Raw genomic sequence first — 26,429 nt, 5'->3', positions numbered from 1 at the left:
AAGACTCAAAGCATTTCACAACCATTTGAACACCCATAAGCATTTACAGAAAACAGAAAAATGACAAACTACCTTATGAAGAATGAAGCTGCAGCTGAGGTACCTGCCGAGACTCCGGCTGGAGCCACCAAGCTCTGGGAGGCCACTGAGCCACCTGTTCCCGTGGGGTCCAAGTTGTTCTGCCCTGAGCTGACCTGAACGCTGGGTCCATCCCGGCCACTTTCTGGTGCTGTTTCTGCCTGGAAAAAAAGAGAAAAAAACACATATACAGGTTAATACTCTTGCATGACATGGAGCAATTACATACAGTGCTTCCAAAGAGTGTCTTTGCAAGGGCAAACGTGAAGACCAACAGTGGCTGAGGAGAGACACAAGTGGACAGGCGTACCACAGAAGTTCCTGCAATAGAGAAGGTAAAAACCATGACTGTAACAGACAAGCAGAATAACACAGAAACCTATTGTGATGGGTAATGTGCAGTTAAATAGTTTGACAGGCATGAAGAAATGGAAAACGATAAGCAGAACCCATTGTTTTACAGTGTTATTTGGGAGCTGGCAGAACTGTTTATCTGGTTCAGTTGTAACTGTCAGGAATTATTTCTCAGTGGCACATCATCTACGAGACCTATCTGTGTAAGAGGAACTAACCAAACGGTCACATTTGTAACGTTTCCACATGAATAACTCCAGGAACTAAATAAAAAAATTGATTTTTTAAAACATGTATACAGCCCTGCTTGTCTGCATTATGCATCTTAGCAGCACAAGTACCTGGCATTTTTGTCTCCTGCAAACTGTTCCAGTGGGAAAAGAGGAGTGGCTGGAGATGCATCTTCTCCAGCATAACCTATCTGTGGTATCTGAGACGGAGTCTGGAAGGAGGTGGTTTTTTGGGGATTTTGCCAAAAAATCAGACATTTGTATTGTGACATTGTGTCACGTCGACATCATGATGCCAAGGCCACTACCTCCTTCAGAATCAAGTTCAATTAAGTCCCATCAGTCAAATACTCATTGACAGTGCTGGGAAGGACTCATTTTAGGGAAAACCTGCTCTCTGTCTAGGAGTACTAAAGATTTAATTAAAGAAGACACCACAATAAATATTTGTCAAAAGAGTTAATTGCTTCATGTATGATAATATATGATATTTCTGTCATCTGAAATACTACTTTGACATTTCCAACTAATTAGCTAAAATAAATTACGGAAAAGGAGACAGCCTTGTAATGAAGCACAAACGCAATTAAGTACTTCCTGGGATGCCACCAAATTTTAAATTTTGTGCTGCCATAGATCATGTTTTACAACTACAGATACACAGACTCGGTAACAGCACCTTCCCAGCTATGCACACCCTCAACTTCCTCATACAATAAAAAAACAGACTTGTTCTCATGAGAACTGAGGTAACCCCATTATTAGGTATCAAGTATAAGAAAACTCTGCCAACCAAGCAGTGTTTGACTGATGCATGAAAGGCTATCTGGAGTTTCATTTGGACTCATTCCCATAGGTTCTGAGTGCTGAATTCCCAGTTCCCAGAGAAGTCAAGAAGAAGAAAGTGCACTCCGCTCTTCCAAACGTCTGCTCTTTAAAGATTAATATTATCAGTATTGTGGAGTGGCTGACTAATGCTTTACCCTAGACTGCCACACCAAAAAGCACTTTTATAGACCTCACCTAAGAGATCTGAGGCTGAGACACAGAACAATATTCACACAGATTAACTTAATCCTAGTGAAGTTACTTGTGCTAAAAGCCTAACTTGAAGCTTTAAATAACCCTCTACAAAATCCCTTCACTTTGTCATACAAAAGTCTCAATAGATCAAATATTTTAGCAATGCAGGTAAAGAAGCTGAGACCGAACACCACTAGAGGTCAAGAATGGCACAAAAAAATGGTGTGCCAGCAACACATACTCAGAAAAATGAAAACTATCCCTGCCACGATCTACTGGTGTTAAACCACCACACATGGACAACCAGGAACTGAGATACCTGGAAAAGGATGAGATCTGCTCATGCGGTTACTTGCTAAAAATTAAGTAATGGAGTAAGGAGGACTGTGAGGTAGGTGGTGAATAAAACAGGTACTTGAGCATGAACAAATTGAAGCAGCAAGTGTATGCTATTAACCTACACCAACTACAGAAAGTATATGGCACGAGGAAAAAAGAAAAAAAGCAGACTGGGAAAGATCCAAATGTGCCACCTTCTGAGTTAGCCAAACCAACACAAAGCACTACTGATAAGCAGAGCTTACTATGGGCTTAGCAATGTATGAATTAAGCAATCTGCACCAGATGCATAGGAGAATAACCAGCACAAGAACACGTGACACAGAAGTCACAGAAACAATCAAATGCTGATGAGGAAAAGGCAGACTTATGATCTTTGACCTAAGCTGCTGCATCAGCTCTAACACCAGGCTGCCCCGTGTCGCTACTGGCACACACGGTGCTATGCTTCACCCTGGGCTTCGCCCAATTAAGCGATCTGAGTGATGAAAGTAGAGTTACACAGCAAAGCGATGAAGCCAGGTGGAGCAAGACTGGTTCCTGAAGAGAAGGGGTGAGAAATGCTGGAGCTGGTACGTGGGCCTTGCAGATTGGCATGCCAAGGGCCTGCCATGCCCAGCGGCCAACAAGAGAGAGGAACCCTACCAGCAGCCGCTGCCAGACTAGCAGTAGTGCTTGAATATTCCCACATGTTCTGCCAGGAAAACAACCACAACCCTCCGTCACGTGCACTGGCTCAGATTAAAAATTACAGGGTCAAGCTGAATGTATTTTTCAATATGTATATGTCAAGCTCAAATGTATTTTTCCATTCACTTTTAATGGAGCTGTATTAGACAGCGGGATTTTGAAACAAAGAAAAGCACATTTAAACAACATATTGAAAAAGGAATGCAAAAGCAACATGTCTCTAACCAATCATACTCATGCATAACCTAAGTGACAGCATAATCTGAAGTTAAAACTAAAATCTGTAGAGTTAGCATGAAACTTCAGGGAATTTTACAGCAAAGCAGGCTAGATTTACAAGAACTGACAGGAATCTGTTAACCAGACCAGGTTTTGCTTCTTTGTAAACGCTCTACTTGTCTTCTGACAGGTCAGTTCCCATAAAGCTATTCACATTTAACAAAAAAAAAAATAAGAAATTGATAACATACATGCTTTCTTCAGCACTTTTTTTCTTCTATGAGAACTTAAAAGCCCACATTTCTTAGAGACCAATGATTGTGGGTATATCAGGCATCTAACTTGAAATATCCAAATCAAACCTCATTTTTCAGATAGCAGATGGTTTATACTTTTCAACCACCAGTTTGCTAGCCAACGTATCTAAACTGGATATCTGTAAATTGCCATTCCCAGAATCATTAGACACTTCTAAAACTCAAACTGTAATTTTTAGGTAAATTTGGCAGTATTATTCACAGTTCTATGCATTTAATTTATATCAAAGGAGGATGAGGGGAAGCTAAGGAGAATGCATTGACTCTTGTAGAGAGGAAAGTGAAATAAGACATGCGAGATAAAAAATTCATCATAGGACTAGCATGGAAGACAATCCATACCTTTTTCACTAAGTCTTCAATTACTCAATTAAAATTCTTAAACACTGCAGGAAAACTGATGCTACCTCTCAGTGAGAAGCTGGAAAAAAAGCCAAACAAGCTCTTCCCAGTTTAAGATTCAAGGACTGCTTGCACCATACAAAGTGGAAGGACTTTCCAGCACAACCACGTTCAGCTCACTACGGGAGTGACATCTCTCAGCTGATGAGGAGGGCAGGGTCAGCCTTCCTACAGGCACTTGCAGCATCCCTATCTAAGGCAACATTTCAGCATGGGTAAATAAGTTGGGAGCTCACTTCAGCTTTCCAAATGGGAGATGGCTACATGGCTAAAACGCTGATAGCCACATTCCCATCTTGCCCATTTTCAGCTCTGTGCATGGTTTGCAGCTTTGGTGGAAACCAGGCGGGCAGCCCCATTGGCACAGGGACCAAACAGGCACATGGCTGCCCAGGAGGACATGTCCTGAGACACCTCCAGGCTGCAATCCCACACACTTGCTCCTGCATTTAGGCTCCTAAGTCCTTCCATTTCTTCTGGAAAATTGGACATCTGAGGCTGGCCCACCTCAGCCCTAGGGGACCAGCACCATCCCAGCTGAGTGAAGTACAGAAAGGCGAAGATGGATCACAGGGAAGAAGAGAAATCAGAATACCTGAGGACAACAGCAAACCAGGGAGGACACAGAAGCATTAGGAGAAACAGCTCCATGGGCACATCCCTCCTTGCAGCTGCATACCAGGACTGTTACTGGTTCAAGAAAATCCAGTTCAGGTATGAGGAAATTTGTCAGGTCCTAGTCATTTGCCCTGAGGCAGAAACACTAAACAGTGATAAATCGGACCCTCCTGCACACTCCAGTTTGTCACAGTATGGTTTCTGCTTGTGTCACTTACAGATGCTGAAGGGGTACAAGTGAGGTAAGTGAGCTTTGTTTTTAAATTAAGCATGGGAATTACCTCATGCCTCTCCTTCATCTCAATCCATGCTCTTCTGGGAACTGCCTGTGGAAAATATTTCTCTAGAGGAACAGGAGCAGCTCTGCAGGGTTTTTTTTAAGCACACAAGTTTGCACAGGGAGAAGACTCCAGCATGTGGCTGAAAGGGAACTGCGCTTCTCTGTTTACTAAATTCTCATAAATCACTCACGATCAAACACAGAAATCACAACCCTGTCACTATAAAGTGTTACTGAATATTTTAAACGTCACAGGCCTCCATCCAGAGATTAATGGTTTTTATTTTCTTAGAAAAAGTTGGGTGTGACAAAATCCATTAACCCTCTGGAAACCAGCCAATCCTCAAAGGAAGGATTTCCAAAACTGCTCTGTACGGCTCCTTCCCCTTACTCTGAAGCCACAGAGGAACTGGTACCAGTAACAGCACAGCAAGGGCAAGGGTTGAAAATATGACACCAGGTGTTTTGCAGGTTCATGCATGCCAATGTCTCTGCGCTTCATATCAGTGCCTGCGTCAGTGACACGAGGGTTTTGGCATGCCCATCCTGAGGGCATGGGAGCACAGCTGGATGGGCTGCATTTTGGCTGGCAGCATCCACACGTGCAACTGAGGCTGGCAGGTCCACAGCAAGCAACCGCAGCACAGATTGCTCCTGGTTAAATTGCCCGAAGGCTTAGGGCGAGGGCAAGAAGAGACAGAGGCAACCTGACATCCTCGGGCTGCGGAGATGTGCTGGGCAGAGCAGGGCAGCCCCCGCCCCATCCCCGATTCCCAGCACATGGGCTCCCTGCTGTGACCAGGTGGCTGGAAACATCTGCCCAGGTTTAAACAAGTCAGGCTTGTCTAAATCATACTGTAGAAAGGTTGGCCATAGATTTAATTTCCAGGTATGCAGTATGCTGTCATTACCATCTAAAGGGCAATTACAACTCTAACAAGCTCTCAGCAAGTTTGAAGTGCAAAGCCAAAAACTAAGCCATAGTGTTTCCACTTTCCTGAGTATTTCCATTCTCTGGACATTGATCTTTGTTCACAGACCCCAAAAAAAGCCAAATTAGGTGCTGTCACTTTGTCCCTGCAACTTGTGCAAAATGTGAGCCTGGTGACAGGAAAAAAGCAAACACAGGAAGATAAAAATCCACGCAGAGAAAAATAGATCATTCCCTGGTCAGCACTGTGATTGTAAAAAGAAAATCAGAAGTCTGGATAGAGCTGCAAAAGAAAGTAATCGGATACAATGTCTAAGTGGAAGTATTAATACTTTGTCCTTAAGGATGAATTCACAGAAGTGGGAAGGGAAAAAAATTACAAAAACATGTCTGATAGACATCAGTGTAACCAAAGTCAGAACTCAATACCATTTATTTTATTTCCAAAAATTGGTCCCATGATGAAAGCATTCAGCAGAATTTCACTGGTGAATCACAGGTGAAGCTCTAGCAAGATCAAGCCTCAGTCTCTGCTGAGGCATCCCCCCTCTCCCAGGCTGTTTTTACCCCTTTTCAACTCACAGACAGACCAGCAGAATTTTAAGTATTCACTTTAACTTGCTATTTTCCACTTTTAGACTAGAACGTCACAGCCAATTAAACTGTAAAAACTGTTTGATTTAACAATTTTACAATATATTAAGGTTATTGTTTGTATATGGTAAAATAATAACTCCCCCCCTACATGATTTATGCTAAAATCCTTATGACCTACTAGCTGGAACAAATGTGACGTAAATCTCTACCTGGGCAATGCACATGCTATAAACCCTCCTTCCCCTCAAGCGCGGATAAGTCCTGCATACATCTTCTATGTGAAATGTCTCCCTCCCAGGTTGACCAGCATCACATAAAGTTAACCGTGCAGTATACATCAGGTTGAAGTGAAACGTGTTCTGGACAAACTTTTTACTATCCTTTGACAATGTTTCTGCTGGGGCTCATTATAAAATAACTAGGGCATTTTATAACTACAATACACTACTGAAGTCATTTTACAACCTGCAGCTGCGATGTGGTAACAAGAATGCCTAAACCTGTACTTTCAGACTTTGAGTCGCACTGAACACACGATGTTCATAAATTGCAGAGCATAACATCCCTTTCCCCAATCCAGATTTTCTATGAGAGTTACTAATGCCTGGCTTATTGTTGATCTCTAAAGATGAGGCAGAAGGGGAAAATCACAGAAAAGTTGATTTAAACAGAAATATGAAGGCCCGTTTACTATCAGACAGGAAAGTAATGTAGGAGACCCAAAAGCAACCTCAGAGCCCTTTCTTTTTGGACTAATACCTGAATTACGAACACAGTTTAAGGTTTTAAATTTTCACTATCAGAAATCATGAGCAGTCTGTGCTTCCTGGAAGGACATCACTGTTCAGCTGCAGGACATGAACACCCAAAGTACTTCCAGCACTGATATCTTTAGTAATAATACAAGGAAGAAAAGGCAGCTTTTTTCCCCTATAACCAGGGGCTCCTGATATCATCCCATCCCACACCTCAGCTAAACTGTGTTGTTAGGTTCCAGAGAGATTTATGAAGGTTGTGGGCAAGCCTCCTTTTCCTCCGAAGCACCCATTCCTTCCTTCAGTCTTCTCATGTTCCCAGGCAGGAAGGTCTCTGCAGCCAGAGCTCTGGTACTACAAAGATGCCGGGGGCAATGATGAACCTGCAGCCCTCCCACTTCCCTTCACACCTGTGCAATGACACCATCCCCTCTCATTCTCCCACAGCCTTCTATGGCCAGAGCTTCAGCACCCACACAAGCGGCCTCACATTTCAACCACGGGGAACAGCAGCGCAGGAAGATGCAGCAAGCAGTGCTCTCTTTATCCTCCTTCACAGCTCTCTGACCACCAGTCACACAAACGTCACCCCCCCCCATCTGCACGTGCAAAACCCACCACTTAGAAAGTTGGGGAACATGAAAAAGAGGTATCAAGAAGGGCATAGATCCTGCTGAATATAAACACACTCAAAATCAGGACTTTACATGTGCAGTCAGTTTAAAGCAACCAGACTAGAGGAACTGTTTCTTCTAATGCCTCAAGGCAAGCATCAGAAAATGCTGCTCAAAGCCCTCTCTGCTGACATGTATTACAATAGCTACAGCCTCCAAAGCCAAAATACATAGCTGTGTACTGCTCAGGGTATTTTAATTTACCATTGTGGTCAAAATTAAAAATGAACTGTTTATTCAAATGGAGAAATGTACAGTTGAATCCCTGCTTTTTGTCAGAGGCTGATATGAGCAAGCAAAGGAATTCATTAACAAGCTCACAATAGTGCAAATTTCCATTAGCTTAGGATTTGTTTTCCTGCTAGAAGACAAATGCTTTTCCATTAGGACTGACTTCCACAGGCCACAAGCATCTCTAACAACAAAGCACAGGACATGTGCAGACCTTTGAAGCAGAAGAACTTATGTCGCCTTCCTGATGCTGCAGTAAAATACAATTTCTCAATGACTTTAGGCAACTTAACCAAAGTTTCACCATGCCTTGCTTTCTCTATTCTACAAAATGGAATAATCATGTTCCCAAGAATTACAGGTCCTTATTAATACAATTTGAATATGTTTATTATGTTATTATAATGATTGACATATAATGTCAGCAAATAAAAGGCAAATGTGGCCAGAAGACTGTCATACCTAATTTCTTTTTCAATCATGCTTGAAGTGCTTATATGCCACATATAACTGCTTTAAAGAGAGCATCCCTCAAGAACAATTTACCTGACAGCTACTAAGTACAAGGCACCCATTGCCTAGTATCTCACTTGAAGAGATGCAAGCCCTGGCTACATGAAGAGGGCAACAAAGATGGTGAAGGGTCTGGATGTATGAGGAGCAGCTGAGATCTCTTGGTTTGTTCAGCCCAGAGAGGGCTTGGAGGCGACCTCATCGCAGCCCTTCCAACTCGGGATCTTCTGTGAATGCTGAACTCAGATCTGGCAGTTACAGCTCATGGAAGATCTAAGAGTTATTGACAGTTTTCTGAAACCTGTAGTTGAAGATGTAGCAGCAGCTAAGAAAACACCAGATTTTGGACATCACAATGCAGGGTACTAAGAACAAAGAAGGGGGGTGTCCGCATTTTGAGTAGCTGGTGCAGTTCTAGTCCTGCATCTGAATACAGAGGTAGTGGAGTTATGGAAATGACAGGCAAACAAGTCTGTCAAATGGTCGAGAGGATGGAGCAGCTGCCTTCGGAGGACAGATGAAAGAGGCTGGGACTATCTCTGAGAGAAGGGAAGGCTGAGAGGCATCTGTCTGAGGTCTACCAAGTCACTGAGGTAGTAGATAGCCTGAATGAAGAATTGCTGTTCACCCATACTTGTATTACGAGGTACAGGTGACAGCCAACGAAACTAATTGGGTCTAAGTTTAAAGGTGATGAAAGAAAGCGAGTACTTCTTTGTACTAGGGTAGCAAACTCATGGAACCTGCTGACAAAGGTGGTCGTGGAGGCACAGAATGTCAGCAGGGTCAGAGAGGAATTGGATAAATTCCTGGACAACGGGCCTATAAGCAGAGACAGAGAGGTAACAGACAGAGGTGTGTCCCTCAGACTTCCCCAGCTGTTCAGGCTGAGTGTTATGAGCAGAATGCAGAAAGAAGCCAGGCTCCACAGCTCTCCCTAAACACCTTTTGTTGTTCCACTGCTGGAGACAGCCCTGGGCAAGATGTGCTGCAGCTCACACCCAGTAGGATATTTCTTATGTTCTTATCATTCACGTCCATCTTTTCGCTAGAGTCTTTCGTAGCTTAACAAGAAGCAGGGAGGCTGTGCAACTCCCATAGGACCCCACAAGTACTTCAGAGTCATCAGGAGAGGCTGATCAGAAGGAAGACAGTATCTTCACAGCTACTCTGCAGAGATCAGCTAAACTCAGACCCTTCCCAAGGCAAGCATCATGAGGGCCCCCTCTCCCCATCTTCATCCTCTCACTATCTTCTCCCTACAACAGCTGACTGCCTTGACCAACTTTACCACCCCGACTTTTGAGAAGCAGAAGGGGGAGAACCTCTGAATAGCAGACCCACGATCTTTGCCCAACAGCACCAAAAATACAGCAACGGGCTCCTGCCTATGTCACCTTTCAAACACTTCCTTCAAATTAGTTATCAGAAAAGAACAAGCTTGTCCAATTTTGAGACAGCGGAAGCTGTGTAAACCCAGAGGAATTAACTCATAAGCATTCAAGCATCAAAGTAAAGCAGTAATAAAAAAAATTGGCCAACTTCGGAAAAAGGCAAAACTGCAACATCAATTTGTATAATGATTTATATGGACTCACTTCCCTAGAAGTATTTCACGCTCAAATCTTACAAGTACTACTTTAAGATTCAAAGCAAACCTCTAATTATTGATCCTTCGTTACACTGGGAAATTACCTCATCGCAGTTTTAAAGTTCTATTTATAAGTCTAATAATCTCATCATTGATTACAGTGACTGTACTCTAATTATAAATCCATTATCTCCCCAGCAATGAAATAAAATCAATAATGCACATAAATGGAAAAGAAGGAATTTAAATGCATACATTAATGTCACTTCAAGTAGCACTGTTTTATGCACCATCTCTAACAAAACTGTGTCACATCATTAGCAATAATGTGAAAAATCTTTTTCAATTAACAGAGCCGATTTAATACTATGTTCAGTAAAGTGGCAATCCATTCCATTAAACGCACATATGAAATGCTTGAAACATCTATGAACTCTATCTATACATCATAAATTCTCTCCCAAGTGCTCAAATAGAAATGTAGATACATTTTGTATCGATGCTTTTTAAACTTCCTTTCAAAAGCTGCCACTCAGGGTATTCAGTGATTCCAGTTGCAAGTAACACTATTTGCCACGTGTTCAGCTGCTCATACCACATATTCAGCTGCTCATATCACAAAACAACAAAAGATGCTCACACTGTGCACAGCGTGACCACCTGGAGTCCCTCAACCTCAATACACCATCATACCAGTACTCAGATTATGGAGCAAATGTTAAATTCAAAGTGCTTTCCAAAAAAAAATGTGCGATGTTTAATCCTATTTTGCACAAGCAGGATGACTGGGCAATCCACACTTGTATCCAGCCATGCAGATCAGTTCCTTCCACATGGCATAGAGACCTCTGCAAAAGTCTTTTCCTCCACCGGTCTTCATGTGACTTAGGTCTGAGCTCAGCCTCAATTTATCTGGCTCCTCAGCTGCTTTTGCCTCTGAAACTGCATGGCATCATCCAACTGAAGACCACACTTAACAACCAACATAGCCAATGCAGAACAATGGCAGCCTCACGAAAGCACTTCCAGATTAGATATTAATCTTACTCTAGATCAATCTTACTCCAGCCTTACTCTGCTGGAGGACATTTCTGAGCTCGTCAAAAAGTAAGAAACTTTCTTGTAAGGTGATTTCTAACGTTGGGGGGAGTGGGATGCATAGATTAACATTCAGTTAATACGTGCAGTTTAAGTGTACTAGTAGGAAGCAAAAGAAACTGAAGTGAACTGGGTGAAGAGAAATGGTCATCCTAAAGAAACAATTTCAAATGGGAGAGTAGATAATTTTAAAACCTGGGGTTAAAAAAAAGCTTTTTTTTTCTCCTTCAGTGTAGTTTATGATACGTTTTCCAGATGAGAGGGAGTGTGGACCTAAATTCCCTGCTACTTTGAAAAAGGCAGTGCCTAAACCCATGACGTTCTCAGGGAGCTCCTCAGAAGTTACCCTGAGAACCTCTGGGAGTTTGAAGGCAATTAACGTCAGCAACAGGCCTTGAGATAACCTGAGACCCAACAAAGGTAAATTCTGTGTATTATCATTTGCAAATAACCTCTGAAATCTGCTTGTCTTAAATCTGCCCCTGATGAGTATAGGTGAAGTCTGGGCCAACATTCTTTATTATTGCTTGTTGACTTCAGTTGTCAACAAAAGCTAGTCTGGACTTGCTTCCCTGTGAGAGCTGTAATAATAACCACTTAGCCTAGAGGGGTGAAGGATCAAAAGAACTGTTTTCAGGTGGTAATTTGAGCCTTGAGAGGGTCTGAGTCCTGAGGATAGTTACCCTGTCCCACAACTGTAAAACCAACACTATGGCAGGTTCAAATACACAATATAAAGATCCACACCCTCACCTACAGAAGTGCTCGTTTCCATCTTGTAGCCAATACCCCTTCTGTCAATTCTTACCATTTTCCTGAGTCACTCTGATACCTGAGCTATACTTTAAAAAGTCATTTCGAGCTCATTTTCATATTCAGCATCCCACACTGGGATCAATCTACAAAAAAAGAGCCCTTAGCAGTCACACAGTACAGTGGGCTACATTTTTATGTGCATGTACGAGGCTGGATCTCTTTGTTTTCCAGGCTGATGTGCTACCTGATGGCTGAGACAAGGTCTCTCTTGCAACTCTGAATGTAAGGTGCTGGTAGCAGTGTTGTCCTTCCACATCACACCTCTCCCTCTACATTCACTAAGGCAACAAAGCGCTACGGAAGGGAACTGTGCCCATCTGAGACACAACAGCGTCAGGAAAGGTCTTTTACATAGGGGCTATAAAATTAAGTTAATATGAGAGAGCATTTACTTGGATCAAAAGGTTTCCTTCTGCTGTTCGGACTTGTTACGGAGAGTGACCAACACTAGCTTTGAAGATTTTTCTTTGTCACCCCCCTTCCTTTATGTACTTCCTCTGCAAGGGCAGTAACACAACCACCACTAAAGCTAAAGAGAAAATAGAACAGCCTCTATGCAGTCCTGGCCCCACTACCAGTCTGGGGTTTGCTACTGACTTCTGCAGAGCCAAGATGTTATCCATGGAGTCTGAGAAATGTCTCAAAGCTCAAAGTCATCCAAACGTCTCACAGACAAAATTTATGGTCAAAGCACTATATTTTAATTGTTTCATTACAAAATATATTTCACGCATAGTATTAATAAAAGGTCACTGAGAAAGCTATCAAGAAAGACTTTAAATATTAATTTAGAAATCCAGTTGGTATGACATTTATCAATGTAAAAAAGTAAATGCTGGAAAGTAAATCTTCTCATTCTTCCATTCTCCATAGTCAGCTTTTTATTTCATCTCCTAAGCAAAATGTAAGTCATCCTTGCTATAAACAAACAAAGAGGATTTCAGGAAAGTCAACAAGGGCTGAACTATCCTCAAATGAATCCATCTGGTTTACATTAGGGTAAGCAGAAGACTGATTCCTAAGAACTCCAGGAAAGCTTAAATTGTGGCTAAATCAACTTTCAGAGATTTTTCACATAAAACAAAAGAACATAACTCCCTTAGTTTTAGAGCATACCCGCAGCATGTACAAATGGATGGTTAAGTCCTCTTTCTCCCCCTTTACCCCCTAACCCTCCCCACCCCTAGTTGAAGAAAATCACTCCATCTGGCCATAAACATACACCTAACTTTAAATTTACAAATACTCTCATGGACTTACATTGGACTACTGATAAATTTTCAATTTTAAATACATATGTTTTAAAGTTCTACTTAAGTCACTTTCACTTTTCCAGTACTTTTTGATGAAGCATTTTTTTAATATATTTTTAAAGCAACTTTGCAACTAGTAAAGATTTAAGGAGACACAGTATTTTGCCTTACAACTAGCACCATTTGTGTATATTCAAACTAGAAATACAGTGTGTCAAGGATTTCATTTTGCATAAGATGAAAGAAAAAGCGATTTGCAAAACAAGCTCTATTTCACTGTGATGTCTTTACAGCACATGGCACAGCTACATTACCACTTGTATTCAATATAATACTGCGTACTAATAACAGTCAATTCAAAGCATGCAGTGGGACCTCTTTTTCCTACAATAAGCAATACATACAGATACTTTTAATAGATGTGCAACGTATATTCAGTGGCTTTAATTTTCTACATCTCAGCCAGATTCCAACACATGTAGGGAGCCTAAATTCCCCTTACTTCTCTGTGTTAAACAGCGTGGTAATGACGAGCACTGCTAACATGCCTTTTCGTTTGAGTAGTAACCTTGTATTCAGTTGTCAGGTCTAGAATTAAAAACATCAATATAGAACTATTTGTTAATTACAGTTGTCAGTCGTCCACTACAAATCAACTGTCTTACATGGAGTTATGTCAGCTCCCTCCCCTCCACAGTGCTCGCTGTCTGGTCAAACTACTTATCACTGCTACTGGTGATTATTTTATGCAATTTTTCATAACAGGCCACTTGGGTAAAGCAGCTGATTACATCTTCACCTCTTGCACTCTGGTTGCAATCCCAGTCTTCCCCTCCTGGACCTTCCTCCAGATCCTTAATTATTGTTCCTCTTCACAGCTCCTGAAGCCCACAGTTATTATTTCGGTTTGAGCAGCACCCACACTACACTTTAAAAATGCATTCCTGTTCAAAAAATTTATAATCTATATAATGGATTTTCACACTTGAACTCCAAACATATATTAAAAATTTACGACGTCCTGCACTTCTGACCCCAAACATTCAGCCCAGAAGTGTTTTTGCAACCGTAAGTGACATTACAAGGTAATACATGCGAGTTTGGGGAGGGAGATAAGCAGAAATCAAGTCATCTTTTTCTCTCCACAGACAATTCCAATATCGCCACTATTAAAACTGACCATAAATAAAAAAATATGGATCCTGGAGAAACATCTGTAGATACAAGGTCTCCTAAGGTTTTTGCAGCCACTTGCCGTGGTGCATTTTTACCCCAGCAAGGCACTGGGCACAAAGCATGCCATGCCAGCTGCCTGAGGCAGCGTTTGCTCCACATCACCCAGCTGGGCTCTACTGGTACCAGCAGAAAGCAACAGGCATCTTCGGCAGACAAGGTGAGCCAAGACAGATGTCCAGAATGAACCAGGACAGACATCCAAGATGAGAATAATAAAGTGCCTCTTAGAGGTGCCTGTTGCTCTCCCACTACTATTAAGGAAGCCTCAGTAATTAGCTTAGAATAAACACCTGTCTTTTTGGCAGCTGAAAATAGCTGAGACAAATCCCAGCTTTCATCTGCATCTGTCATCCAGTCTTTAGAAAATGAATCATGCTTGCTTCGTGTGTAGCACAAAGTTAAACCACTGAGATGTGAAGCACTTGGATAACAGTTGCCTTCCAAGGAGTACAGGCTTGTTTCAGGAAGAACCCTCCAGTGAGGGGAAAAAAGGGATAACTACAGACTCCACGTGAAACAGGAGTATTTACAGAGTGGTCAAAGTAACTTGTATCTCAACTAAGACCATGAACTCCTCAAGGCATGGGCTATCTTTTCTTCTTTTGGGCAGTTATCTTGAGGGCTCCAAGACAGAGTCACATTGCACATAACAAACAATACATTCAGTGCTACTGTTTTCACTGCATTTCTCTTCCTTCCTCCAGAATTCCTCTAACCAGACCAGTTCATGTCTTACTCCAGTTCCACATTTTGAAAATTTGCTCCACAACGACGAAACTCAGATTTTCTCTGATTCTGGTGAAACTGAGGAGTTATCCAAAAACTCAGAGCTATCCATCCAACTCATTTCAATGAGGCCTCAGGTGTAACAAAATACCCTGCTTGCAGCACTGGTGTTTAGACGGACATGAGCCAAAGAAGAGGCAATCTAGAGAGTTACAAGAGTCATCAGAAGTCCAGAAATCACGAGTAACAAGGAAAGGCTGAATGCTTATAGTTTGTTTTATTGTTAAGGAAAAGACTGAAGAGAAACAAGACAATCAACCTTGAATACAAAAGAAAAGAATAGGTACGAAGAGGAACTGAATAAACTCTTCTCCATGTAAACTAGCTGGAATCATGGGTTTAAAATACAGCAGCGGAGATTAACTTTAAAAAAAAGAAATTGGAAAGCAAGTTGAGAGCTGACAATCGTCAGAACTTATGAAATCTCAATCTTCACAAAATTGGAAGATGGGGTGAGACAAGCATTAGACAGTATCCACTGTTCTGCAGCAGATGCTGTCCTAGACTAGGGACAGACCATCTAATTCCTGAAATCCCACCAACCTTATTTCCTCTGACACTTGTGATTCCTCCAGGGAAAAGGGACAGGGAGGCACTTTCTGCCTTATGCACCCAGACAGCTCCATCAGACACAGGGTTCTTAATAATACAAAAGGCAGTAGGAGAATTCAGAAATATACAGAAAGGACAATTTGGATACAGATGAACAATTGAGTCTTCAGTAAACACAGTGGTCTTAAATAAGAAATAAAAAAGCTTTTCTCCTCCAAAAGCCGCTTCTAACTCTAAACCGTTCTTGCAGATGACTGGATCACATCCAAGCAGCTTCCAACACTCACAGTCTAGCAGTGTTTGCCCTTTAATTAAAGGTCACTGTTTTCCAGGCTGCTGAGCTTTTTTGCACATTTCTAGATCACACTTAAGCTCTGTTGCCTTATACATATTTTTTCCTTCACAGGGGTTAAATGAGGTAGCTCAGCTTTATCATAGAATAATGGAGTGGTTAGGGGAAACCACATCTATCAGTCAGCATGGTTAAGCAGGAAGAAATTTGGAGCTGGCAGTTAGTGAATTATTTAAAATATGAATAAGGGCAGAAAAGGAATGAACAGAGAACAGCACTCATATCAGCAGTTCCTCATGTACTATGAAGAGTTGAATGGGATATTTTTTTCCTCTTCCTCAAGGAGAGTGATTCAACACCATTGAAGATTCACTGGATTTAGGTGGGGTTCCCTCAATGGTGGGAAACGTGTGCATTCACAAATAGCCATACGAAAGAGAAGTATGGGAGGAATTAAGTCTCCAAGACTTCTCAGGAAGGAAACAACAGCCACTCTGTAGAAGTGATGTTACACAACAGCACTCTTAAACATTTTTCTCTGATGATTTTGGAGCTCAACCAGCTGAAGCTACCAAGCAATATTAGGTAGTGTTTACATACAACAGTACATAAGGCATTATGTTAAATTTAAAGCTGACTAGCACCAAGATCTGTGGTCTTGCAAGATCGGCAGCAATGTCTATGCGAAAAGAATGACTTCTATTCACACTCCCCTGTTGACTATCATAGGAAAATCATTTAGGAATAAATAGTCAAAGCCAGTTTGTATATCCTTTTCTTCTTAGCAGCATTCCATACATGGTCACAAATCTGTAATGAACTTGCTTTTGAAGGTAACATACACCTCTAATAAAGCTTTTTCCTTTCTCACAAGAAATCTTAAAATGTACACCAAATACAGGACTTGTTTAAAACCAACTTTAACACTTAGAATCCAAGTGCAATAACATTTACAGGGACGTACAGGGACGTGGCACCGAGGCAACCTTCTGAACATCCTCCCTCACAGCAAGCTGTTTTGTAACACGCCTAACCTGAAGATTAATCCTCCCCATTGCAGTCTATCAACACCATCTGCTGAATTGAACACAGTAGAAGTTCAGTGCTAGACTTGAGGGTCAAGCTCATCTTCGATATAACTCCCATGAATTTCACAGGTTTCTTATGTGACAAACTTGGCCTTTTATGTTTTTCTGAAGAGGTCAGTGGGTATTTGACAGCCAAATAACAGCACCTGTATACGTAAAGCTAAAATAGGTGCAAAAACATCTGAGGAAAGGATCTCACCATCTGAGATAAGAAAACAAATTCCTTGTGACATCTGACAGAACATGGTTCAAAGCTCTTTTTCAGCTCTTCAGTTCTTGAAACATGACTTAGAATACTATTAGCTGATCCCCTCTGAGAAATATAGATACGTCTCAAAATTTATCTTTGCCCACACACAAATAAACAGAAGTTGTGCATCTGCATTATCACTACTTACTAGACAAGCCTGAGGCAGGAAACTGTTCACCCTGGAGATACTCCACATGCCCTCGAGGTACTGCTGAGCCTGGATGGTGACTGAACTCAGAGCACCACTGAGGCCACTGGGAGCCACTGTGACTTGAACGCTGGAGTTTGGAAAACCGCCTGTGCCTTGAGACCATCCAAGTCCTTTCTTCCTCTCTGCCCCAGAGAAGAGATTCGGCGATTTTCCAGGCTGTCTGCCCACCTGCCCAGCAATGAGTGGCAGGTCCCTCTGTGAAGAGACAGTGACCACCCTTGGTACCATGCTGGTCACTGCCGTGGCGCCGGGTGGGAGGTCGGGCATTTCTGGGTAGCTGGCTTGACTGAGGGTGTGCATCATCTGAATGGCTTCCTGCTTCAGCTGGTTCAAGTGAGTGGCACAAGTTTCGCATCTGCTCTCTCCTTCATTCCTGTTTTTCTGTAAATAGTCAGGCACTTGAAGCTTGTCAAAAATTAAAGCTGATAATCGTGGGTCCTAAAGAAAGGCAGAAAAAAAAAGCATACTGAGTCAAAACAACACAAAGTCTCAACAGTAGTTGAGATGCTGACCCTACAAATATCATAAAGAATTTCCAAGGCACACCACCACCTGAAATCCAGAAAAGCGAGACTCTGGAGTATTTCATAAATCTTGGTGTATGACCTGGTAAACGTTTTGTTGTCCTCACCCTCAAAAATTAGTAATCAAGTGGCATAAAAAACAGTTTACATGGTACTGCCCACAGCTGGCTCCTCTGCTAGCGAGGACCATTATTTCTGATCTTTGAAACCCAGATGGTAGCAATATTCCCTTACGCTGCAGTTGCTTTGATGAGAAATAGATTTGAGGCTACAGCCATGTGTGAAGGTGTGACAATGTGCACACTAAGAAGCTGATTTAAAAGCAACACCTATTTTTGTTTCCCCCATCCCCCCCTTGCTAGTTCATTTTAAGGCTGTCCAAAAATTTTAAAACCCAGGTCTGTGTTTCCAGTTCAGAGATAGGGTTACCTATCTCCTGAAACATACAAACGCCTTCTCATCCCCAGCCTGCTACTGGAAAGATCAGGCAGGAGATTAAAGCCAGCCCTGCTGTAAATCTGCTATCAAGACGAATGCCGTGCACTAAAACTGACCGAACTTCACACACTCTTGTGAAGCTCTCTAAACAATTAAGGTTTTAATGAAATCACAGAACAGCCAAAGGTTTATTTGCACAATTATTTTAAGTGAAAATATTTAATTTGCTTGTTCATAATGAGGGCATGCAAAGCTGGTAAGCCAGCCTTTCTACATATGCTGGAGGTATCCCTAGATCAGTATTCCTTTTAAAAATGTCTTACTTTATGCCAAACTGCAATTGCTCTCAAAGAAATTAATGTCCTATTAGAAAACTAACTAATTCTGGTTTTAATTACAACACACATCAATAAAACTCTTAAGAAGTCTTGGCACTTGTACTTCGGCTTTGCTCATTATTCTCTTTTAACTACGCTATTTCCCTTCGCTCTGAATTCAGAAAACCCTAAAACACTGACCAATTTCTCCAGCAGCAGCAAATCTAGCTGGACTGCTCCTGCAATAATTTTTGATTTATCTCGCAAAATGCAGTATTGTGTTGATATAAACTACTGTGTGTATTTAGCACCACATCACTCCACAGCCAAAAGCTACTAACAAAAGTTAGTTTTCCCATGATAATTTAAATTATTGTTTACTTGGGGGGGGGGGGGGGTTGTACAGGGCGAGATACCTCTCAGGCTAAGGAAAGCTACTCCTGCTGCAGACTGAACAATGCATTGCATTCACATTAGTGAAGGAGTTCACAAGCTCAAGTGAAAAATAGTGTTTCATTTTTGTCTCTCTTCTCTTTACTGAGGTTTAGATCCTGGTGGAAATGCCGTTGAAGTTGCACCATTTCCCTATCCTCCTGAGAAAGAAAATTCTTTCCCTCCATGCCTCCCAGAAGACAGCAACACTAAATTAACACGTATTAGTCGAGGAAAAAAAGAGTAATTAATAATTCAGAAACCTTTTTCTAACCCAGCAGCCCTCCAGCAGGATGGAAAAACATCACAAGGCAGCCCTGCGAGCACTGTTGAGCCTCAGGCTAACCAAAGACCATGCCTTCTAGCTCCCAAGAAAAACAATCAGCCCTGCACTCCACAGAAAGGCTTCCACAAGAGACCCCTACGAGCACGCTCTTGTAGTCGCCAACACGCAGCAGCGACCCACACAGACCCCAAAATACCCCAGCTCAGCGCCACGCCGCCCGGCCGCGGCCTGGGCTCGCCGCTGTGACTGGAGCCTGGCACCCAAGGAAGCACCTGCAGCTCCCGCCTGCATAGGCCTCATCTGGCAACGCTTAAATTGCTATCGAATGTCAAAAGTTTCAAATGAGCAATTAAAGCGAATTACTAGGTGAAGCAGGCTTCTCATTTAAAAGAAACGACTTTCTTTTGATGTAAAGAAAATTAATGACCCCCAATTCCAGCTCCATAAACACAGTTTACAGCGTAAGGCAGATCAGAGTCAGGCCCGTATTGCAGTTAAAAGGAAACTGCGTGGATGCCATGTTAAAGGGGGAGGAAAACTTGATTTATTTAAAAAATTACACAAAACAAGCAGTACAAGCACACCTAATACCAGATTTAAACCTTCCAATGCATTTATATTTAGGAAAAACGAAAAAAAAAGCTGTCTCATTTCTAATTGCCAGGCCCTCGCAAGCAGTCTTGTAGCCCACTGCCCTGCTGGTGGCTGTGGCTGTTCTCCCTCCTCCAGCTCCTTCCTCACCAAGAGCCCAGCTGTGTGGTTAGATTACTTTTATTTTTCCATTCCCTGCGACACAAACACCTGGCTAATGGTTGGGCGTGAAGGGCAGAGGAAACGCAAGTTACTGTTAAAAACATTAGTGCTAACTTAAAAGTTAAGCCAGCCCCATTAAAGAGGTTTTACTACCCAGTGACAACACCTGGTCCTGGGGAGCCCCCGATTCAGCAGCTTGTGCCCTAACGAGGCTGGATGGAAGTTGCCCTCTCATGTTTTACAGAGGAAAGGAATAAAATGCTGTGACCAAATGTGTTACAAGCACAGGGAGCAGCTAAAGCCACCCTCATCGTGGCTCTGCCAGCAGGGAGGTGAGCCAGCCAAAGCGGGGCACTGGCACAAAACTCAAGTGTGCAACGTATTAGCCTCTACTCCACATGGTGCTCCAAAACCACCTTTTTCTGATGTGCTACAGAGACTATGATTCCTTCACTCTTGCACAGTATAAACAAACTGTGCTGTTTCTCACACCAGCTTTCCAAATGCTGTTCTTATCTTCTCAGAAAGAAGGCAAGCAAAATGCTGTCATGCAGTAACATTCAGATTCCCCTCCCACTACAGAAACCAAAAGCCTGATTTCTGTCTTGCCCTCTTAACTTTTGCGTACAAATTTTAGTTATTCAACATTACAACATTTTTAGATGAGCAAAATAAAAGGCCCCACCACGGACAACCGCACTGGGGAGCCCAGCAAGCCCCCAGCAGGAGTTGTGTGTACCTATGTGAGCAAGAATTTTCCAAAATGCCCGAGTTCACCAGTGCTCCTCAGCAAGCGGCTTTAACATACACAAGCGACCTTGCAAGCTCCTGGAAAATTAAGCGCACACATGCAAATTACCCACACAAGGATAAGCACATACAGACCTGGTCTGCAAGTGGCTCCTAGCTGAACCGGGAAAGACAGTAAACGTGGGAAAGCAGGGTCGTGCTCATGCTAGAAATAATAGTGAAATACCCATGTAGTTCAGTGCTGCTGCTTTTAGCCTGGAGTTTGCCTTCAGGCTTTCTCTCTGAAACCAAAAGTAGGTAGAACAAGCTCAGATTTGAGAACATATCCAATAACTTAGAAAAAAAATATTTAATTCACACATCACTCTCTGATGTGTGACTCAACTGCTGCATTTTGTCCCTGTGAAATCCAGCAAGTACCAAGCAGGTTTTCAGCGGTGCAGCTAACACCGATGTGCTGCATGTGGGGCACAAACAAAGCCCAGCATCTCTCTACTGTAAAACACTTTGCAGCCTGAGACCACTGCCCTTGAAACTACAGACATACTCAAAACAACTGTGATGTGTCCAAAGGCCAGTACCTGAAAATCCCCACTGGAGCTTAGACACCAAAACAACAGCCAGGTTTCCAAAAGCAAGCAACACCAAATGACCTTGCTGGAGCTCAACGCTTTTCAGAGCCTGAGTCCATTTGAGTGACATGCACTTAAACAAAACTCAAGATTCGCTTGAAATTTTACCTCAGTCTGTAAATTCCCAAGCTTTTAAAGCCTGCACTTAGGTTGTTTGTTTTGTTAATAGAGAGTGATAGAAAGCTTTGCAAACGAGAAACAAGGATAGAAACTTTAAATCTTACCTGCAGCTACTGACTTCCAACCTCCAAACTAAGCAACAGGAGAGGATGCCGAAAAGCATCTGGATTCTCACTTAAAGTCACTGAAGTAATACCCACCCACCCATCTGTAACCTAATCCTTTCAGTGAGGAACTATCCACAGAGTGTGAACAAATGACAACGAACAAATGATGAAAAGTCAAATTGCCAACAACCATCCCCCATAATTACCTGTAATTCTGCCTGCTGCTAGTTTCCGCAATGCAAAATATCTGCAGCAGTATTCCAAATTAAATTAAATTTTTGATATAAAGGTAATTAAAAAGAAAGAAAAAGCACCAAATGTTACACTAAAGTATATCCTTAAATGCAGACCTAGGCAAACAACATTTTTTAAAGACGCTTTGGGAGAAAGGAATGTACTTTCCCAGTGCAGAAGGATCAATGATAATGATTTTTTGTCTTAATTGTCTTTCCCAATTTCTGCTGTGCTGCTTACAAATTAGTTTTTATCTTACATGACATTGTGGAATATCCACTAATATCCTCTACACAGATAAATATGATGAAGGTTGATGCTTGCTTTTGACTATAAAGTCACGGTCAGAAAAAGAGAAGAAAGAACACAGTACTCAGCAAAACTAGATACCACTCAATGTAATCAAGGAAAAACGCAACTATGTTAATAGTTTTTTAATTTTTAAACAGAATAGTTTCCAAGTAGCTGATTATCTCAAGGGAGTGAAAATAAGAGCTCTAAGTCTTCAAGTAACCCATATTGTAAATTCATTCAGTTACTGACCTATGTCTTATCAGAGTATAAACAATCAAGGAAAAATAAACACACAAAGCTTTCACAAGAACAGAATTCACTGGAAATCCCCTCTTCCAAGGGTATCTGGCACATGCAGTGTAACTTAGCTGTCTGTGGTAACATCCAGACCTCTGAATAAGCAGAAGAGCAATACACATTTCCAAAACAAGTAAAATACAAATGGATTAGTAAACAAATGGATGCATTTTTAAGGCCACACTCCATCTGGTCTCTCTACCTGAACATCTCACTACCTTTAAGAGGAAGATTACTTTAAGCCAATGGACTGTGGTCCTCCACCTATGCTGTCAGCCAGCAAGATTTCTTCAGATCTCCAATGCCATTTTTCTGTTTCTAACCACAACCTGAGGCAGTGCACACAGATGTATCCCCCATCGACTCTACCCAGCTGAAACTTAACCCTATTTCTTTTCATCTTTGGTGATCCAAAGAGTTTGAGGAAAAAAGAAAGATTTTAAGACACGTACATATATATCAATCAGAGCACACTTACTTTATACTGCATCTCCTTCAAACAGCAGCCATCTTTATAACAGAAGTCAAGCAATACATTCAATCTGCTAAAACACACATGACCCCACACTAAAAATGACTGCAGAATGTTTAGTTATTCTGAAGCCTCCACTGAACTCTATTTATTTCCATTTCCTGCCCACTTTAATGTACTTCAGTGGCCCGCAGTAAAGTTAAAGCAATAGGTGTCTGTCATAAAGATGAATAGTGCTATTGGAATGCATAATACAGTGGAAAGAGGAAATGAGAGCAATCTGGTTTATTTACATCTCAGACTCCCATCAGCACCTCAACTGAGCTCCCAATGGTTTCAGGGGCCTTTCCTGTTATCTTCTGTATAGTCCCCTGCAATGATTTGGCTTTTAACCTCCCAGAACCAGAGGGTATGAGCTGATCTCTGAGATCAGTGGCGTTTGTGAGCCAGCAGAATATGGGAGCAAACAGCCACACAGTGTGTTTAGTGCAAAGAAAACAAAATAAAGGTAGTGCTTGTGATTTAAAATAATTAAAGACACACACAAAACAAAAGACCCCAAAGAGATCTCCTATCATATCTAAATTTAGATCAACACACAGGAACCTGACTACTTCTGAAAAATAGTAATTACTCTATTACAAAATATTACTTTTAATCTCCTTTCTTTACGATCTAATTAAACAGATATTTTACTTGCCTTTGGAAAATGTTTTTCTTAATTTGATTCAATTTTAACATTCTGTGTATTCTATAAACTACACATCCAAACTAGTATGTAATTTTGTGCTTATTTTTAATAGTGTGTGACTTCATTTAAAAATGATTACTTTTAATTTGCATGTTTATTGTTGGTTTTAAGTAATCCTTTGATTTTCCCTCTCGGGTCTGTGGCTTACTGTAACTTCAGAATGCAAATTCTGAACTGATTTTGTTCATATGAAAACAGTCTTCCAACACCCATTGTGTTTTTCTTTCTCTTTATTGTATTATCATTTAGCACAGCAGCAAGCATTTGGGGAAACAGTTGCACGCTCATCATCACATAATAAAAACTTTTGATAGAATTTAGACATTTAAAAAATGTAAGTAGTTTTTCATCTTTTTTTTTGAAACTGGAGAGTAAATTTTGGTTACCCTACAAACATGGGAATTCAGACCACAGAAACTCTTAGACTCTATAAATAGCCACAACTTCTTTCCTCTTTTGCCTTTTTTTTTTTAAAACTTAAGTAAACTATATGCTCATGAAAAGTGTTAGAATGATTATTCTGAAAACTGATGCTCTCTGATGCCTTCATCACATTGAATGATACCTACTCCATGTACAGCCTGAGTTCAGTCAACCTTTTCCAGTAATACAGCATCTCTGAATTTCAGCACAGGCATGAAAATCTGAGCAGCATCTACCACAAAAAACATGTTGTCTTGTCAAAATGCCTCAGAAACATTATCTCTTGATATCATTTTACTCAAAACAAAAGGCTCTTTCCACTAGTACATCTATTCAGACACCAGCCCATGTTTTCAGAACCAGACCACAATGGCAATTCTTGTGAGATGGACTCCTTCACTGATGAACTGGCCAGAGACCAGCATCCCAGTCCAGACAGCCCAATGGACCAGGAGAGGAGGTAACGCTCCAGATGAGATCTTCAGCACATTTAAGTGATTGTAACCGCATTTGTCTCAGGAGAAGCGTGCCCATTTGTATCAGACAGACCTTTAATGTGGGATTTCAGGAACGTCTGGACTCCAGCCTCCGTGAAAGCAATATTGGCTTTGAAATACTGGATAGGGAAAAAATGCTTTGAGCACTCAGGACATCTGTATACTAACCCTAAAACTGTTTCAGTCCAACCATCTGAATCCAATTAAAAGAACGCTCAGCAGCAGAAGTTAGGGAGTGGACACATCTTCCAAATGAAGATCATTAGCATAATGCTGATTTAAAATCAACTGTGAAAACCAGTGCTTGGCATTGGATCACACCCTCTTAGTGTCTCTTTCACTTGCTCATTTTATCAATTATTTGTTGGGTAAATGAATACTTGAGGACCATACAGAAACGATTTAGCTTTCAGAATGGAAGGGCTGCCCATTGTGTATTCCTCCTGCAAGCTACAAATTGCTGCATATAGTGCATAGTTAGCACACCAGGCAGTCTGTCTTCAGAAACAAAGTGCATTATACTTATTCTTCATCTTAATTAAAATGCCACTGCTTCAGTTTAACTGCTTCACCAAAAACTGACTTGTTGGCTGAAAATAATTGGGTTTACATCTGAATTTAAGCAGTACTGCAGTGGTTTAGAGTTTTCCCTTTTTCTCTTTGCTTTGACTTAATCAAGAAAACAAAAGCAAAGAAACTTCTGAGCAGGGATGAATCGGATCAACAGAAAAGGAAGGATGAAGTATACTTCCACTCCTCAGCCACAAGCAGGCCACACGCTGCCTTGAACAGTCTGCTCTAGAACCTTTGCTTACTTGGTGGCATATTAGCAAGACACCACTTCTCTCCAGTCTATTCCCCCCACAGCAGCTCTTTAAGATGGATTCTACATTTTTATTACTTTTCAGGAGCGGGATTTCAGCAAGTAAATTCAAAAATTTGCCATCAGCTATCTGTTGGAAAGCAAAGCCCTAGTGCCTCCCATATCTCTATATTTGGATGGAAACAAGGTTCATGGTTCTCAATTGGTTTCAGCTAAGATGCTGGTACACAGTAGTATTTGACCCCATTCTGCTGGCCCGATCTTGTATTAGAAAGTAGAAATGTTGACAACAGGATGGCATGAGAAAGATGAATCCATAGGCATCTTCAGGCTTATCTGTCCAAATGCTTCTACAGACAGTATCACGAGCACACTTCACAACACCTTCAAAAGATGCGCTCAGTATACCCATTGCTCCTCTAACCCTGAGACATACCTACCACATTTTCAGGAATAGCAAATAACCACACACACACAAAAAAAAAAGAGCATGGTTTTCTCTGAATACCCCCACAAAAGACATAGGGATGGAGATACCAAGAACTTAAATGTATACGCTGAACAAAGAATGATAAGATTTAGTTTTTTTAAGGGCTCTTGAAAACTTTAAATATCCATGTGTTCTATGGCTGTAGTTTACTTACACGCTTCTCCTATATCAACAGTTTCTTTAGACAAAAAGTTCAGCACCTGCTATATTGTGGACCATGAGACAGTAGCAGTGCCACAGTAAGACACGATGTAAAAAAACATAGTAAGAACAGAATTACTAGTAGCAGTAGTAAGGTTATTAAGAGTAACGTACTGTTGTTGCTGCTTTTGTTGATCTTACTGTTCTGCAACAGCGCCTACCTG

General features: G+C 41.5%; 1 protein-coding gene across 5 annotated transcripts in view; it reads right to left on the bottom strand.

The window, feature by feature from the left end:
* KIF26A (kinesin family member 26A) overlaps positions 1-26,429 on the bottom strand; it is a 98,405-nt gene that overhangs the window by 46,866 nt on the left and 25,110 nt on the right. For 3 of the 5 annotated variants that reach the window (XM_083839432.1, XM_083839433.1, XM_083839434.1), the window contains 2 exons: positions 17,362-17,862; positions 73-239 (listed from right to left, as the gene is read on the bottom strand). In XM_083839432.1, coding sequence (XP_083695558.1) covers positions 73-239; positions 17,362-17,862 — 668 coding nt within the window. Of the gene's footprint in view, positions 1-72; positions 240-17,361; positions 17,863-21,780; positions 21,919-23,086; positions 23,386-26,429 lie in introns of those variants that run through there. The other 2 variants (XM_083839435.1, XM_083839436.1) reach the window with 2 other exon arrangements.

Source organism: Anser anser (genome assembly GCF_964211835.1).
Source record: "Anser anser genome assembly, chromosome: 5".
In the NCBI taxonomy this organism is placed as follows: Eukaryota; Metazoa; Chordata; class Aves; order Anseriformes; family Anatidae; genus Anser; species Anser anser.
Note: the sequence above shows the minus strand (reverse complement) of the source record. Positions and strands in the feature narration are given on the sequence as shown.